This window comes from Montipora foliosa, chromosome 13, assembly GCF_036669935.1.
Source record: "Montipora foliosa isolate CH-2021 chromosome 13, ASM3666993v2, whole genome shotgun sequence".
NCBI classification, from domain to species: domain Eukaryota; kingdom Metazoa; phylum Cnidaria; class Anthozoa; order Scleractinia; family Acroporidae; genus Montipora; species Montipora foliosa.
In genome coordinates, this window is record NC_090881.1 from 41619700 (window position 1) to 41634699 (window position 15000).

The 15000-nt window shown below is 39.3% G+C and overlaps 1 protein-coding gene across 2 annotated transcripts in view; it reads right to left on the bottom strand.

The window, feature by feature from the left end:
- The window catches only part of LOC137982405 (limbic system-associated membrane protein-like), a 35875-nt gene that overhangs the window by 5203 nt on the left and 15672 nt on the right, over positions 1-15000 (bottom strand). Inside the window, exons 2-6 of one of the 2 annotated variants that reach the window (XM_068829523.1) lie at positions 8806-9195; positions 5868-6110; positions 4861-5097; positions 4310-4398; positions 1143-1201 (exon numbers count right to left, since the gene is read on the bottom strand). In XM_068829523.1, the coding sequence (XP_068685624.1) occupies positions 1143-1201; positions 4310-4398; positions 4861-5097; positions 5868-6110; positions 8806-9195 (1018 nt within the window). The remainder of the gene's footprint in view (positions 1-1142; positions 1202-4309; positions 4399-4860; positions 5098-5867; positions 6111-8805; positions 9196-15000) is intronic. The other variant, XM_068829524.1, reaches the window with a different exon arrangement.

Here is a 15000-nt window from a genome sequence, read left to right on the forward strand (position 1 = left end):
CATCTAGGTACGACAGAAAGCCGAAAGAATCTGGAACAAAAATTCATCTTCCAAATTGGCACCATTAATCCCCACGGTATTAACGAACGCTTTTCATTTAACTAATGTATTCCTGTTTCTCACGTTGCCATGTTACCATCAATAGCGTAGCTCCCACTCTACTATAAAAACTACACACAATCCATAATTCCTCGATTCGTTCTGTCGAAGGGTAATGTTCGAAACGTCAGCTTTTAGAATCCCTGTACGGTGGTCAATTTACATTATCAACTCCGTTGATAAAACCAAACTTTTGTGCTTGCGTGAAGATTGTTTAATTTTAAGCAATAATGTCTAAAAAAAGGAAGTCAAACACTGGTTGGCAAAAGTATGAACTCTTCTCTTACCTTTGAAAACTTTCAGGCCAAATTTTGTGGTCCTCTTTGTATTCTGTAGCACAGCATCCTCTCGTATTCTCAATATTTCCGATTCAGAAATACTGGCGAGTTTACGCCAGCCGTTTTGTTTGTTTGGATCATGCATTATTTACTCCGTACGCTGCGAGTGAATAATGCTCAAACACCCATATCACCGAGTGAGTATATACTAAATTAAAATATAGTGAGTTGTAGTTGTGTAGAACCGTGTCAGGGGCGGTTCCAGGAGTTTTCTAAGGAGGGGGTGCACCACTAAGAAATGGCGTAGCTGACTGGTGAGGTCTTTTTTTTTTTTTTTTGCTGAATACCAGTTGTATTAGAAAGACGCATGTCATCTCAGGGGGAAGGGGAGGTGGGGTTGCGCACCCCCTGCACTCTTTCCCTAGATCCGCCCCTGCGTGTGTTGCTTACCGTATAATTTTAAGATATTAGAAAGATAAAAGGGATCTGACTAAATTCATTCTGATCAAGCTTCTAGCAGAGTTGAAGGTTCAATTTTTATTCGTCATCAGCGTAGTTTCAAGAAATTTCTACCGCTTATATGAACATTCGTAGTTCGACACAATTAACACCCTTGTTAAGAATACTAATCATAATTACAAACTACAGTCCTAGTGTAGTCTGAGCTAATCCTTGGTTTTTTGCATCTCAAGTTTGATTGTCCAAGGACATTTAAACAACTTAAATTTTTATACGCAAATTATTATAATCACATCATTCCCTTACCTTACTGCTATTAGTTCTGCATCAATGTAACTTTGAGTATTGGCGAAGGTCTTGGCAAACTAGCATAATAACCACACAGATTACATTAAGATTACATTACAGACTTACAATACAGATTAACTACACAGATTAAAAGCATTTAAAGCAATTTTTGGCGCGAAGAATTAACAGAGGTACGAAGATTATAACAATACTTTCGCACGAATGGATTCTGATTGCACTTTGATATTTGGTTTCGCACCTTGTTAATTCTTCGGGCAAAGAAACGCGTTAAATGCTGTAATTTGCATTACCTGATATAATTTTTCTTTCATAATGGAGTCATGACTACTCCGAAACGTCGGATTATATCTTTTTTATCGTTCGCTTTTACCGTTTTATGCTTAGGATAAAAGCAGCTGTTAATCATTATTTGAGGATCAGCATAATCGGGGGACATTTAGTGACATTAATTTTCTTTATTCTGAGAAACGAGTGATGTTGAAGTTGGAGAGAAGAGCAAGGGGAAACTTCGTGATGCTTATTGAAATCCTCGTGCGTCTTATTAGCGTCTATCCTGGACTTATGTTGAGATGTACCCAAAAGCTACTCAAAGCTCTTACATTTTACATCGATCACAATTTTCACAAGGATAAGCAACACCCACAACATGGAGAAATAATTACTAATGTACTTTGCGCCAGGAGGAAAAACGTATACTTAATACTGATGTGGTGGAAAACATTATCATGCCGGGGCACCTATAAGTTTCTGTTGACCCTGTTGCTGATCTTCAACAGGAATGACAGTGGTGGTTATGTTCTGTCAATGACCGGAACTACTACAGCTTTAAACAAAGTACACGACTTGAGTGCACAAATGGTGTATTCTGATAGAGCTACGTGGAATTAGAATTCTCCGGCGGGTGGACTTTGGTGGAACGTGGATAAGACGTTTACCCATCGAGGAACGCTAAACCTAGACCTTAAACCTTAAGCCCTAACCCTAACCACAATACAAAGACGAATACGCCTGGAAATGCCAAAGGAAGATCACAGTTAGTTTTCAAATACGGGGATCGTCCTAATCCCAACATAACCGTCTCGAGTTGTATCTAAGTTACCTGGCCTAAGCATGGGAGCGAGGCTGCTGGTGACCCTATTTTGATATAAACCTTCGTGCTTCTGTAATGTTAATACGGACTCAGTAGAATTACAACAACACAATTCAAAAGCAGTGAGGGCTGTATCAATGCAAGGTCACCCGGCAGCCTCGCAGCCATTCATAAGCTAGGTTGCTCAGCAAACAACTGTACAGTGGCCTATTGACTGCGTAAATACGAGGAATCCCGCTGAATCGTGACCAGGCACCACTGCCGTAAACAACGCAATGAGCTGTGTCAGCACGTTCGGAAACGCCCTTGTAACGTCACAATAACATCAAACTTCAGCCAATTAAGACTAACATCCTGTTAGACAACTGGAAGGCTTTCATCTGGAATACTTGTGAAGAACATTTCAGGTCATTTCACTTAGAAAGAAAACTTGACAAGACACAAGAAAGGGCATCGTGAACCCTGCAGTGAACCCTTTAATCGGAAAGATATTATGGAACATTCTCAAGAGAAGACCCACCAATAACTGTATTGCTCCTGCAACGACGATCGTCGCAACAGCATCAAGTACCACAGACAAAAAGATGCCTTCTGTGTATTTTTTGTTGTTTGTTTTACAAGGTTCTCAGAGTATCAGAGGCGTGGCGTACTTTGGGAAGGTCCTTCCACTCCTTTCCTGAGCTTATTGGAATGTGGATTGGCCAATAGAAGTTTGGGCACTCTTGACAGACAGGGTTGATTGGTGTCTTTCAGGGTCTTATTTCGAAGTTCACATCGTAATGCAAAGTAACCTTGCAGTTGCCAAAGGCAATTATGATCGTTGGAAATTCTATAAAGTTGCTGCACCCCATATAACAACGCTTGTTGATGAAGTAGCGTTAACACTCTCAGTGACTTGTTCTTATAATTATCATGATATGTAGCTTTATTTTGCAGCCTCTAGAATAAAATTTCCTCAACGTCTTGCTGTAAAATTCTCATTTAGTGCAAAAATAGTCTAAAATAGGGAAAAATTGTTATTTTGTGTATCTTCAGTAAAATAGAAAGACTGAGAAAAGATGACCTTCTGTTCAAAACACTAAGTGCGGGATAAACCCTTGAAGCAACACAAGACATGTAGTTGTTTTACGATAACGATTCTTGCACTTCAAAACCAAAAATAATTCAAATACCTCTGTAAAGTTCATTCCAAAAATGTCCACTGTGGGACGCCATAAGAAAGGCCCAACAAATTTAACCTAGCATACTTGTAGACGAGAAACTCGGAAAGGTAACTAATAAACCACTGAAGTTCGGTCTCTTTCGCACAGTGAGCTTCGTGCATAGAGGGCAAGACGTCGTGTTCAATTACATCAAAGGCTTTATTTCATTAAGGAAACGACAAGAAGACTTACGACACTGCTCAATGGAAATCGTCTGTAAATGTACTTCTTCGAGTAGAGGCATAGCTGTTAAAAAAAATCTTGGAATACGCGAATTGAGGCTGTCCTATGAGACCTCGCTTGCAGGAAAAACTCGATAATAATCACAGTCTGTTGCCTACGAGCCACCTTTAAAAAGTGGTGTTATGCTTTCTGTTTTCTAAGCCGATGGGTGTCTACCTGTCTGAAATGATTGATTAACAAAGGCTGGGTTAGAGGTTGACAAATCGTGTTATACAAGTTCCACCTATGTCAACCTGCTGCAAGACCCTTTTTCCATATGCTACTTCTGAAGAATGTCTTGCCTTTCTTTTCTTTTCTTTTCTTCTTTCTATCTTTTCATTATTATTTTTGGAAGAAATGCTGGTAAATCGAACTCCTCGCCCAAAAAGTATACTTGGGTTTGCAAGGGCGGGGCAACTTCAAGGAGCAGATTGAAACTCTCAACTCAGTTCTTTTCCAGAACGTTTCGGCTGACAATCATATTAAAAAGTTCGCATGTCCACCTTCTGAGTGAGACCGCGATAATTGGGTAAATTACGGTATATAAAAACTATGGTTGAAAATCCTTATACACATCATGGTAACGTTTGTTTTACTCAATTAATTTCAAAAATTCTCATTCAAAAGATTATAAAAGTAAACGTTATTACCTCATTCTGTAGTGTCTCCCAAACAGAATCTTTGTTTTCACATTCTTCACTTGTGCTGATGCTTAAGTAAATCTTATACCCTCCGATAACTGTGATAAAATCGAGAAAAGCCAAGTCAAAAGAAACTTCTACAGTTGCTTTAAATATAAGACAACTATACATTGGATACCAGCTGAGACACTGAATGTTTGGACTGAAATGGTCATCAATTTTAATATCTATCAAGAAAAAACTTCTGGGCTTGTTGTATGTTATATAAAAGTTATACTTTAAGCTCATTCTCAAATAAAAATTATATTAGAGTTCTCTCAGGCAGTAAAACAAGAGGGAAATAAATCGAAAGCTAACCAGGTCTCAGGAAATATCATTCAAACTGTGGGTACCAGTCGCTCTCTGCGGATGATGAGCAACCGCTCCCATACATGGCTAGAACTAAAATACCAAAACAAATTTGATGCAGAGGGTACACAATGTGATTGGCGTAGTTTTCATTTTGTATCTTTTTATGTTTATTTTTAATTCCTATAGAATTACCCAGAAGTGATACTCACAAAGACCTGTGGTTTGTGAATCACTTCCCAGATCATTGGTTGCTGTACAGGTGTAGGTAGAACGGGAAGTCTGCACTTTTGAAATATTAAGTTGCTGTTTGTCACAGCCACTACTGGGAAAATCACAAGGAGTCCAACTAATTGCAGGTGTTGGATTTCCTTCCACTTCGCACTGGAGCGATGCAGTCTGCTCTCGGGCAATATAGAATTTACTTGCAAGCGTAACTTTTGGACGAACTGCAAGAATGAAAGCAAACAGCTTTAAGATACACTGTAAGGATGAACTTAAACTGTCTATTTCTTTCTTCAGCCCTCACAGACAGCGCGTTTTGCCAGTGATTACAATTGGAATCACTGAGAGAACTGTCATCAATGAAATGAAACAACAAATAAACTGTAAAGTTGAACTAAGATCTACGTGCACCCTTCCCACACAGCAAGTTACTACACATGTATTTCTTTCGCCACTAACTTCTCAGAACCATATACTTATAGTCATTCATTCTAATAGGCATTATCGCTAACTAGCTTTCTTTAAATGGACTCTGTACCTCCACTCATATATTATTACCAGTCGAGAGGTCCGTATTGGCAAAAAAAAAAAAAAACGTTGGCATAGGTCCATTTCCTCTCAGCTCACAGTTTTCCTCAATACGGACGGACCTAGACTGGAGAATATCTTAATTTTTCTAAACCCAACGAAATGATCAAAAAACAATAACAATCTGGGCCTTTAATTAAGAAAATAGGAAAAAAGTAAATGACAGAGAGAGGCTTCATCAAAACATTTTCATACCATAATATGAAGATAACTATCTTTATTTCGTGTATGGAAAAAAGAAACGCTTTGTAGCGAGTAATGTGATCACGCGACTTAGCACTGGATTGCTCGCTTTTGAGCGAGCTCGATGACAAAATTCTATCCGCTCCCCGAATCAATTAGATTACACTAATTGTTAAATACCGCCCGCTCACGCATTCGGAGAAAAAATAACGATATCACTCACACAGAACATTAATGAAGACATCCTTTGTCAAAGGACTCCCGACACCATTATCAGCAGTACATCTGTAGTGTCCTCCATAAAGTTTACTGCTGATATTCAAAGGCATGGTGACTTGAGTGTTATCGGAGAGTCTCGTCCAGGTTATTGCTGGTTTTGGTCTTCCATCAGCTGAACAGTCTAAAGTCAATTGATCAGGTGCTGTCACTGTTTCGTTATTTGAGGCGACAATGTTACTTGGAGGATCTGCAAATCAAATTGATGGCAATTGTTTAAATGAGACTTGAAAACATTTTCGGAATTCGTACCTAAATTTTTTGACCCTCAACACAGATCCCTGATTGGACTCCCTTATACTGCTGACCGAGATCTAAACATTTAGATCCCAGTGGATCACGCTATCCACTGTTCAAGGACTCCTCCTTGATAAAAAGAGATCTCAAGTCAAATTATTGTCCACTTACAAAGATGAAAATCTTGCTAATTTAAGGAAAATTGTAAACTGAAATTCTCAAAACTTCATAGGACATGTTTTTCCTTTATTCTCCATGTCTGTCAGCTTGTAAGTTAGCCACCCATCACCATTTTTAGCTGAAAGATTCCTCTCCAACGAAACATATGTAGTTCATGCACTCTAGATGACTCGATTGCAGCAGTTACGTTTTCCTTAACATTTAATTAGTCATTAATTATCTGTATTTTCCGGCCGTCTTCCTTTTTCTCCGTTTACCGTCGTCGCGTTTCCTAATTTTGGGTCTACCTGTTATTAAAAAAATATATATACATATATTTTCAAGTTACAGAAAAAGTGGGGTAGCAAGGGGCAGAAACTAGTAGCGAGTTAGTTTTGACAGCTTCTCCACCCTCGCGGACAGAAAGCCTGTCCTGTGTAAGATTGTCAAGTTGAAACTGAAAATCTGTCTAGGCAAATATTTACAATTCCTCTTAAAAGATTAAACAAGGTAATTTAACAAGTCTCCTCCTTCCTGATTCGCACATACAGTAACCAATCCCATGATTTTCTTTTTTGAAAAAAAGTACGTAAGTGTGCCTCAGGCCTTCCCAGGCGCGCGGAACAGAGGACTTTACAATGGGGACAAGAAATCGCACAACAGATTGGTAAGTAATTAATGAATCAATGAACGAAATGATATATGAAATGAATCATATACTAAACTGCGGATATGAAATCAAGTAAAGCTATGATCCTCGCAGTTATGGACGCAATCTTAGCAATTGCGTAGAGAAGCCTGTAAGTTAGTGCCAATTTTCGTTATCTCTGCAAAGTATAGTATTATTATAATCTTTTGCTTAACTTGCCTATATAGATATACATAGTTCAATAATAACGTCGGTTTCGTCCAGATCTTAAGTTAACGGCTCAGGAACCACCGACCAGTAGTCAAGGTCGATTGCAGAAAGCTACAAAAAGACAATGAAGAATTCTGGGAATAGAAGAGCAGTACATAGAAGCATTCAGCGACGCCATCCTTAAGTTAACGGCTCACGAACCACCGACCAGTAGTCAAAGCTCAAAAAAGACAGGAGAAGGCTCAAGACCTTAGGAAAAAACTAGACGTTGGCACAAATCTGTCAGCCAAAAGGTAAAATGTTTCGTATGTAGTCTTCGATTATTAAAATTCACCGAAGCTGGAGTTTACACAAAGTCACATAGTTTAAAAATTTAGAGACGACTTCCACATAGTCAGTTAATTTTGGAGGCGAAGCAAGCAAGATAAGTGTTTTTGTTTTTAAGCAGACATTCGTTTTCAAGTGAATTCATCGTCGTTGAATCTCGCGGCTTTTCCGACGAACCCTCAAGTTATCTACATTAACTCCTTAGCAAAAAAGACTGTCTCCAAAGTTAGACATACCTACGATAATTGCAAAAAGAGAATGTAATAACTTTACTGTGTGAATTTGATGTGCTGTACGAAGTTGAAGCTAGGCTAGTTACCTTTGAAAACGTCTGCAAAGAAATGGAGATGAAATTTACAAGTGTGAAAAAACTACAAGAAAGAATTGATTGAGGCAGGACTGATGACAAATGACGAAGTGACTAACAATTAAGAAGCTGGTGATAAAGTGAAAGCCAACTTTCGAAGTTTCACGGTAGTTTGCCACTTATGAAAAGAAGACCGTAATTGAAAATCGACCCTGGCAAAACCAAACTAAAACCTAAAATCATAGTCCGGAAAAAACTGTCACTTCCCACATTGGATGGTAGTAGGAAATCTCACGCAACGACGGTGGAAGAACGAATTTGATATTGCCGAGGCAAAGACGTACAACTACAAAGACTCAGGAAAGCACTCCGAAAAATTCGTGGACAGAACAGATCAGGCCCAGTGAAACGATCGAGCAGGCATGGAAAATTCTCGACACGGAATTTGGAGACCAAAGGAAACTAATGGATGAATTGCTAAAGGAAGTACGCATCGTAAAGAGCGACCCGAATGCGCTGCTACTATTCTCAGTTTTGTTAACAAAATGGAGCAAAACGGTTTCGAAGTCACGAATGCTTTTAAGCATCAAATCGGGAAGTAAAATTCCTTTTTTTTAACTCAAAAATATGGGTTGGCGGTAAACGGAGAAAGAAAAAAAGAAGGCCTTATCGGTTTTAAAAAGTCAGAAAATCCAGTTTAGATTTGATTTACGACCAAGGAAAGGAATGCAATGGCTTAATCTTTGATTACGTGAGTCCACCGAGCGCGGGTCCATGTTTTGTACAGCTCCTACGAATCTGACCCTTGAAAAGTAGTTCAAATCGTAGATACAAGGAAGGGTTACCCTTTTGCAAACGGTAGTAGAAAACGTTTTCTTGTTTTTTTGCGGTCTTAAATTGCATGATTTAATAGGTGTACTTATTACACGAAACAAAACAAGCTTTGGAATGTCACAAGCAATCCCGCATCTCTTGAATCGTTGGTTCTTTTCTTACCAACAACATAAGCTTGAACGTTACTCTTCCATCTAAAAGTGGCAACTCCTTTTGCTGCATAAACTTCACAAGAAAATGTACCGTTGTCCTTTATTGTTACATTGAGGATTACCAGTGTGAATCTCTGGAAGGATATCGAGCTGATTTTATATTTGTCTTGAAAACGTGGTAGTACCCCTCGTCCGGAAGACCGAACTCCTGCTATGGCGACCCCTTCAAAGCTAAAAGTTAAACTATCAAAGATCAAATCAGACGATAAACTGAAGTTCCAGCTCAGAGATGCATTATTGGCTCTTTTAAGAAGTTTTGTGTAACTTGAGTGATCCAACCGGCTAGCATCTTGAATGGTTTGAATCGGGAGAGGCTCATACCAAGTTATACTGTTACCATCTGAAAAACAAAAGGAACATTCACACTTATTTCCGCGCCGAAGCTTTAAAGGGTCTCCCACTATCATCTGAAATGGAGCAAGTTTGTTTGCCTGTTATTATGAATTCAAATGCCCTGGAAGAAACCGAAATCTTATAGTCCGCCTTCAAGCTTTATTTCTTTGCAAAAACTGCAAGCGATCACAAATGTGCCATTGAAGTTGCTATGCCGGAATTAGGCTTTTCAATAACTTTTATTGATTACAGAATATTGCCTAAGAAATGATCGTGTGCAGAGGTACGTTGTGCAATACGTAAAAATATGACTGTTACTAAAATTAATAATCGGTCTGTTTCAAATTGTCACCATAGGATAAATCTGATGATAAATATACAGAAGTGCCAGCTCTGGAATGCATTTTATAGTTTCTTTAGTGAGCCTTGGTGAAGTTTGAGACCTCCAACGGGTTAGTATCTGTTACTGGCTGAACTCAAATAGGGTTTTGCCAAGTTATGCTACAAAACCAATTGAGTTAGATCCAGTGAAAAGGAATTTATCCATTGGATAGCGCTATCCACCCTTCGAATACCTGGGGTCACATGTAGAGGCCTCTGAACTCTGGACCTTTTATCTAGTTGGACTGGGGCCATAGCGTTTTGGATTTTCACTATGATTCCTACCTAACACCACTTCGCCTAGGCCATAAGATAAGTATCTATGGAATTTCTGACTACATCGGAGGCACATCACTTTTGCAACAGGATCTCGGCATTTTTGTATTTCATGGTCATTTGTATTCAGTTTTGTTTGATCTTCACTAGGTCTCCGTTCAATAGCTGAATAACGCTATCTACCGGATAAGTCACAAACAGAGGGCGGATAAATACTAGCAAAACCAGTTGAGTTAGTTCCAGTGAAAAGCGATTTATCCAGTGTATAGCACTATCCACCCTTCGAACAACGACGGCCAGATGTAGAAGCCTCGGAACTCGGGACCTTTTATCTAACTGGACCACATTCTTTGGCTGTTAGCCACGTGTTGTTCGGTTGAAAGGACGGCTTGCACTACGCTGGACGAAAAAATGGATTTACTCGAGTTTGCGATCTGAGGAAATGTGTGGCAAATTTAGGGCTCTTAAGCCCTGGCACGGCTCGGGTGAAATTGGCACGGGTCGCAAAAAAAAAGGTTCGGCTCGGATAAAATTTGCTGTGTGAACAACCTGTCAGTACCAAATTTCATCCGTGCCGAACCAAAATTCTTACCCGTGCTGGGACCTTCGGCGCGGTAGTCTGAGCACGGGTAAAAATGGTACGGGTGCTGAAAAAATAGGCACGGTTCGGCTAGAACAGGTAGTGTAAACACTTTAAAGGGCCAAATTTGAGCTTTAATTCATATAGGCTTGCGGTTTTTTTGTGTATATTTCAAGATGGCTGCTCATTCTCCACCAAAATCACGCAGACGTTCTTGATTATAATTGAACTGGGCATGTCTACAAGAGAACTTACCCGGGCCCAAAAAATTTGGCACGGTATTTTTGATACGGTAAAAATGGTGTAGTGTAAACAAAGTTTGCCGAGCTCTTTTTAGGCACCCGTGCCAATTTCACTCGAGCCGTGCCGAAAATTGTCTGTAGTGTAAATTGGGCTTAAATTTGCTTTCAATTTGGCTTGACAGGTAAAGTCTGCGTAAACTTTTATGTTTGTTTGTAGGAATTTGCGTGCAAATTTTAAGGAAATGTAATTATTTGCTTGGCATTTGTGTGCTATGCAAATCTTTAAACGCTTCCACATATTTGCTCAAAATTGCTTCACCGCAAAGATAGCAGTCTGACCTCAACTGCAAATGCTAGTAAACATGTCGCAAAGCCAATAATTTGTATTGTTTGAACTGACTTTCAAAGAATCAAAATACATACATTTGCATTTTATTTAGTCTCTTTTGCAATGGGAGAAAAAAGGAATGAATTGCCTGAATATGACTTTCTTGTAAATTTGCAAATTTCCGTGCTATAATTAACAATTATTCGCCGAAGGCAAAGTGATTATCGGTGATTATTAAATTCTCAACTTCGGATAATGCAATTCTCGTGCTCTGATTGGTTCACTCAATCTCGGTTATCAGCTCATATACCTTAGTTTGACCATATATGGTAAATGATTGCGCTAAACATTGCTAAGCTAAATTTTTTTACGCCAGAAATCGAAATTTCTCTTGGTATAAAGCACAAGAAAAACGTTTTTGGGGAAAGTCTGGATCAATTTCGAAGCTTAGAAGTACGCAAAAAGATAAGAAATGTTTTTGTGATGAGCCTGCGTCTGTCTGACCACCAGGTATTACACAACATCGCATCTTCATCAAGTTTTTTCGATTTCGCTAGGATTTTCTTCCCTTTTTCGCTCGTATTTCGTACTTCCAAACTTTTGGAGTTTAAGGAATTTAATGAAACAATTATTCCATTCGCGCTTGTCGGATATGAGACTGGTTATAGCCAACTCGGCGCTACGCGCCTCGTTGGCTATTTACCATCTCATATCCAACGCGCGCTCATGGAATAATTGTTAAATATTCACCGAGACGAAGTCGAGGTGAATATTTACCGATAATCACTTCGCCAGAGGCGAATAATTGTTTTAGTATAAATACACAGGTGATTATTTCAAAAAAGAAAAAAAAAAGAACAGTTCAACGCGAAATCATCTTCACTTACAGTGGCAAAAAGACTACTGGCAGCCATTTTGTCCGTCGAGGTGATTATCGGCTGAAAATCCGAGATAGCGAGCCAATGAGAGTGCGCGATTTTGTGTAATCACCTGTGTATTTATACTAAATATTCATATTTACCTGGGAGCAAATATGGTGATTTTTATCGGCTTCGTTTTGTTGTCATAGTAGACCGTATTCATAAATGGCGGTCAAGAAATTATTGTAATCATCCTAACTAGCCTCACTTTGGAACAAAATTCTTTTGAATTTTGCTCGTGTCTACGAGGCTAGTTAAAATGATTAGCATAAAGACAAAAGCATAATTACTTAGCCGCCATTTGTGAATACGTTCTATGTGCATTTGATATTTGTTACACGTTATAGTGCTGTGGCAAGCTTTCAATTTTTACATAACCGTTATATTAATGAACGAAAACTCCACTGCTATTCGTGGGCGTGCAATTGTCGCCATTTTGAATCACCCTACCGCAAAGACCCTGGAAACGAGGTTTTGTGACGATGCAATCGGTTATCGACGGTTTGAAATTCGCGCGGGCGATGTGCTTTTTCCTATTTCTTTCCGTTTTCAGCCGACCAAGGTTTCATACGGCGATTCCTTGACATTTGTGCGCGTGAAATGGCAGTAAGAATCGAAGAAATCCAAAAGAAAGGGCAACGACCACGCAGGCCATAACTTCGGGAACCAGCCCTTAGTTTTACAGTAGTTCCCCACAAAGGGAGAGGACAAAACGCGGAGCCCTACTCCATGGAGTACCCTATAGAGTACCTAAATGGAGTACCCCTTAAAATCATTATCAAAAATTTGAAGCGTTTAGATGCACATAACTTTATTTATTTTGAGCTTTCAGGCTCACCAATTGTTACAGTTCGATGCAGTTCACGAATTGGCCGCCATCTTGAGGTTTCGTAGGTACTTTATGTATCCCTTATTATAGTGTATTTTTAGACATATTTATACAAACCCTGTACCCGCTGCATATTGAGGCCCGTGTATGCCCATGTATATACCCCAATGGAATGGAATGGAAAACTTTATTTGTACATGATAATTTCATCAGATTACAAATGGCCATATGTGGGCATAAAGGGGCATATATGAGTATCTATAGGCATTACAGGGGCATGCATGGGCATGTGTGGGTATATACTGTGTATTAAAGGGGCATACATGGGTATTTTTATGGGCATACACAGGTCTGTATGGGCATACAGGGGTATAGGAGTTTGTATGAATATTTGTCTAAATACTGTACCCAAAGGGATACATGAAATACCTACGAGACTTCAAGATGGCGTCCAATTCGTGAACAGCATCGAACTGTAACAATCGGAGAGCTGCAAAGCTCGAAATAAATGAAGGTATGTGCATCCAAATGCCTCACCATTTTGATAAAGTATTTAATTTTGACCACTAAATGATTTTTAGGGGTACTCCATTTCGGTACTCCATAGGGTAATCCATGGAGTAGGGCTCCGCGTTTTGCCCTCTCCCCGCCACAAACACGCACGCCAGTGTCATGAACGTTGAATGCTCGGTCTTTGTTCTATGCCTATTTCAAGTCCACGATTCCCACTAATTCCAAGGCGACCAGAGAAACCTAGCAATACATTTTCATGTCTCTCGCCTTGAGACATAGAGTGGAATGTCATGAACCAGCCTGTTGGTCTCTTCCCAATCGCCGCGCGATATTTTCAGTTGATGAAACAACAAACACGACAACTAATTTCTTTCAAGTTTAATATTATGATACAACCAACTAAAAATGTAAGTACGCACAACTTATCCGAGTTGGCTTAGTGTAGGTGAGTTAACTTCATGTGTAGGCGAATGAACCTCGAACGAGTAGGCGAGTTAACATGTGGGCGACGCGACCGGTTTCCGCTGTACGTACTGGATTCTGATGAGGGAGTTCAGAGACGGTGTTCGAGAAAGAGATACTGTACGACCAACTCCAGCAGCATTAATCGATGAAGAATTCATGGCAGAAATAGAGGCCTTGTTCCAAAAGCAAACGGAGTTCAACGAACGTTTGGAGCAAAGGATGGTCGAACAGCTACATGTAGATTTATGCAAAAGGGCGGGAAGATTCAAGACCGAATAGCAAAAGATTGCCCAAAGAGTTTCGGTAGGTCACCTCACTGATAATATTAAACCTGAAAGTATATGCCTTCAATTTTGTACAGAATAGCCTTGCTTTTTCATAACACGTTTTATTGCTGATTCATTGAATTGAGATTCGCATCATCCAACCCTCCCTCTGCAAGGACAGTCTTCACGTTTGCAGACGTACTCCCTTAGTAATTTCACGTCACGTTATTAAGGCCATTTAAAACAATACTAATAATAAGGAAAGGGGTATGAATGATATGGATCTCTGCATTCCTGTGACAACCGAAGTCTATTATACCCGGCCCCTTATTTTTATATGCTTCGTTCTTTATGCTACTTCATGTAGAACACATTAATAATGTGTCCACTAATATAATGATTACATTAGTAGCCGGGTATGCTATAGTTACATATATCTTTTCACAAGCGATGTGGTGTGCAGTGGCAAGGTTTGGTGGAATACAAAATTTCCTATGACATGGTGACCGTAAACCTTCATTTGTGTCTCATATCCAAACAATGTTACATGCTTAGTATCTGAAGCCTTTTATACCATCTATTCACCAATCCTTGCCACTGCGCACCACATTGCCGGTGCAAGGATATACTGTAACTATTCCTATGACATGATATACAAAGCTTTCTCACTTGTTATTTGTCACTTGTTTTTCCCATGACATGGTATACCTTGACTGGTGTCTCATGACCAAACAATGTCACATGTTTCGTACCTAAGGCCTTTTATACCAAGCCATAAAAAATAATTATAATGAATCAGAATTCAGGGAAGACAGTGAAATAATACCTTGCCACTGCACACCACATTGCTTGTGCAAGGATACATGTAACTATTTCCTATGACTAGGAGTAATCAAAGATTAATAAGTGCGTTCGAAGTTCAATGAATTTAGCTAAAATCATACAAAAAACATAGGAGAAAATTAGTTGAGAAATTAAATGAGAAAGACGAAGTATTTAAATAGTGTTACGA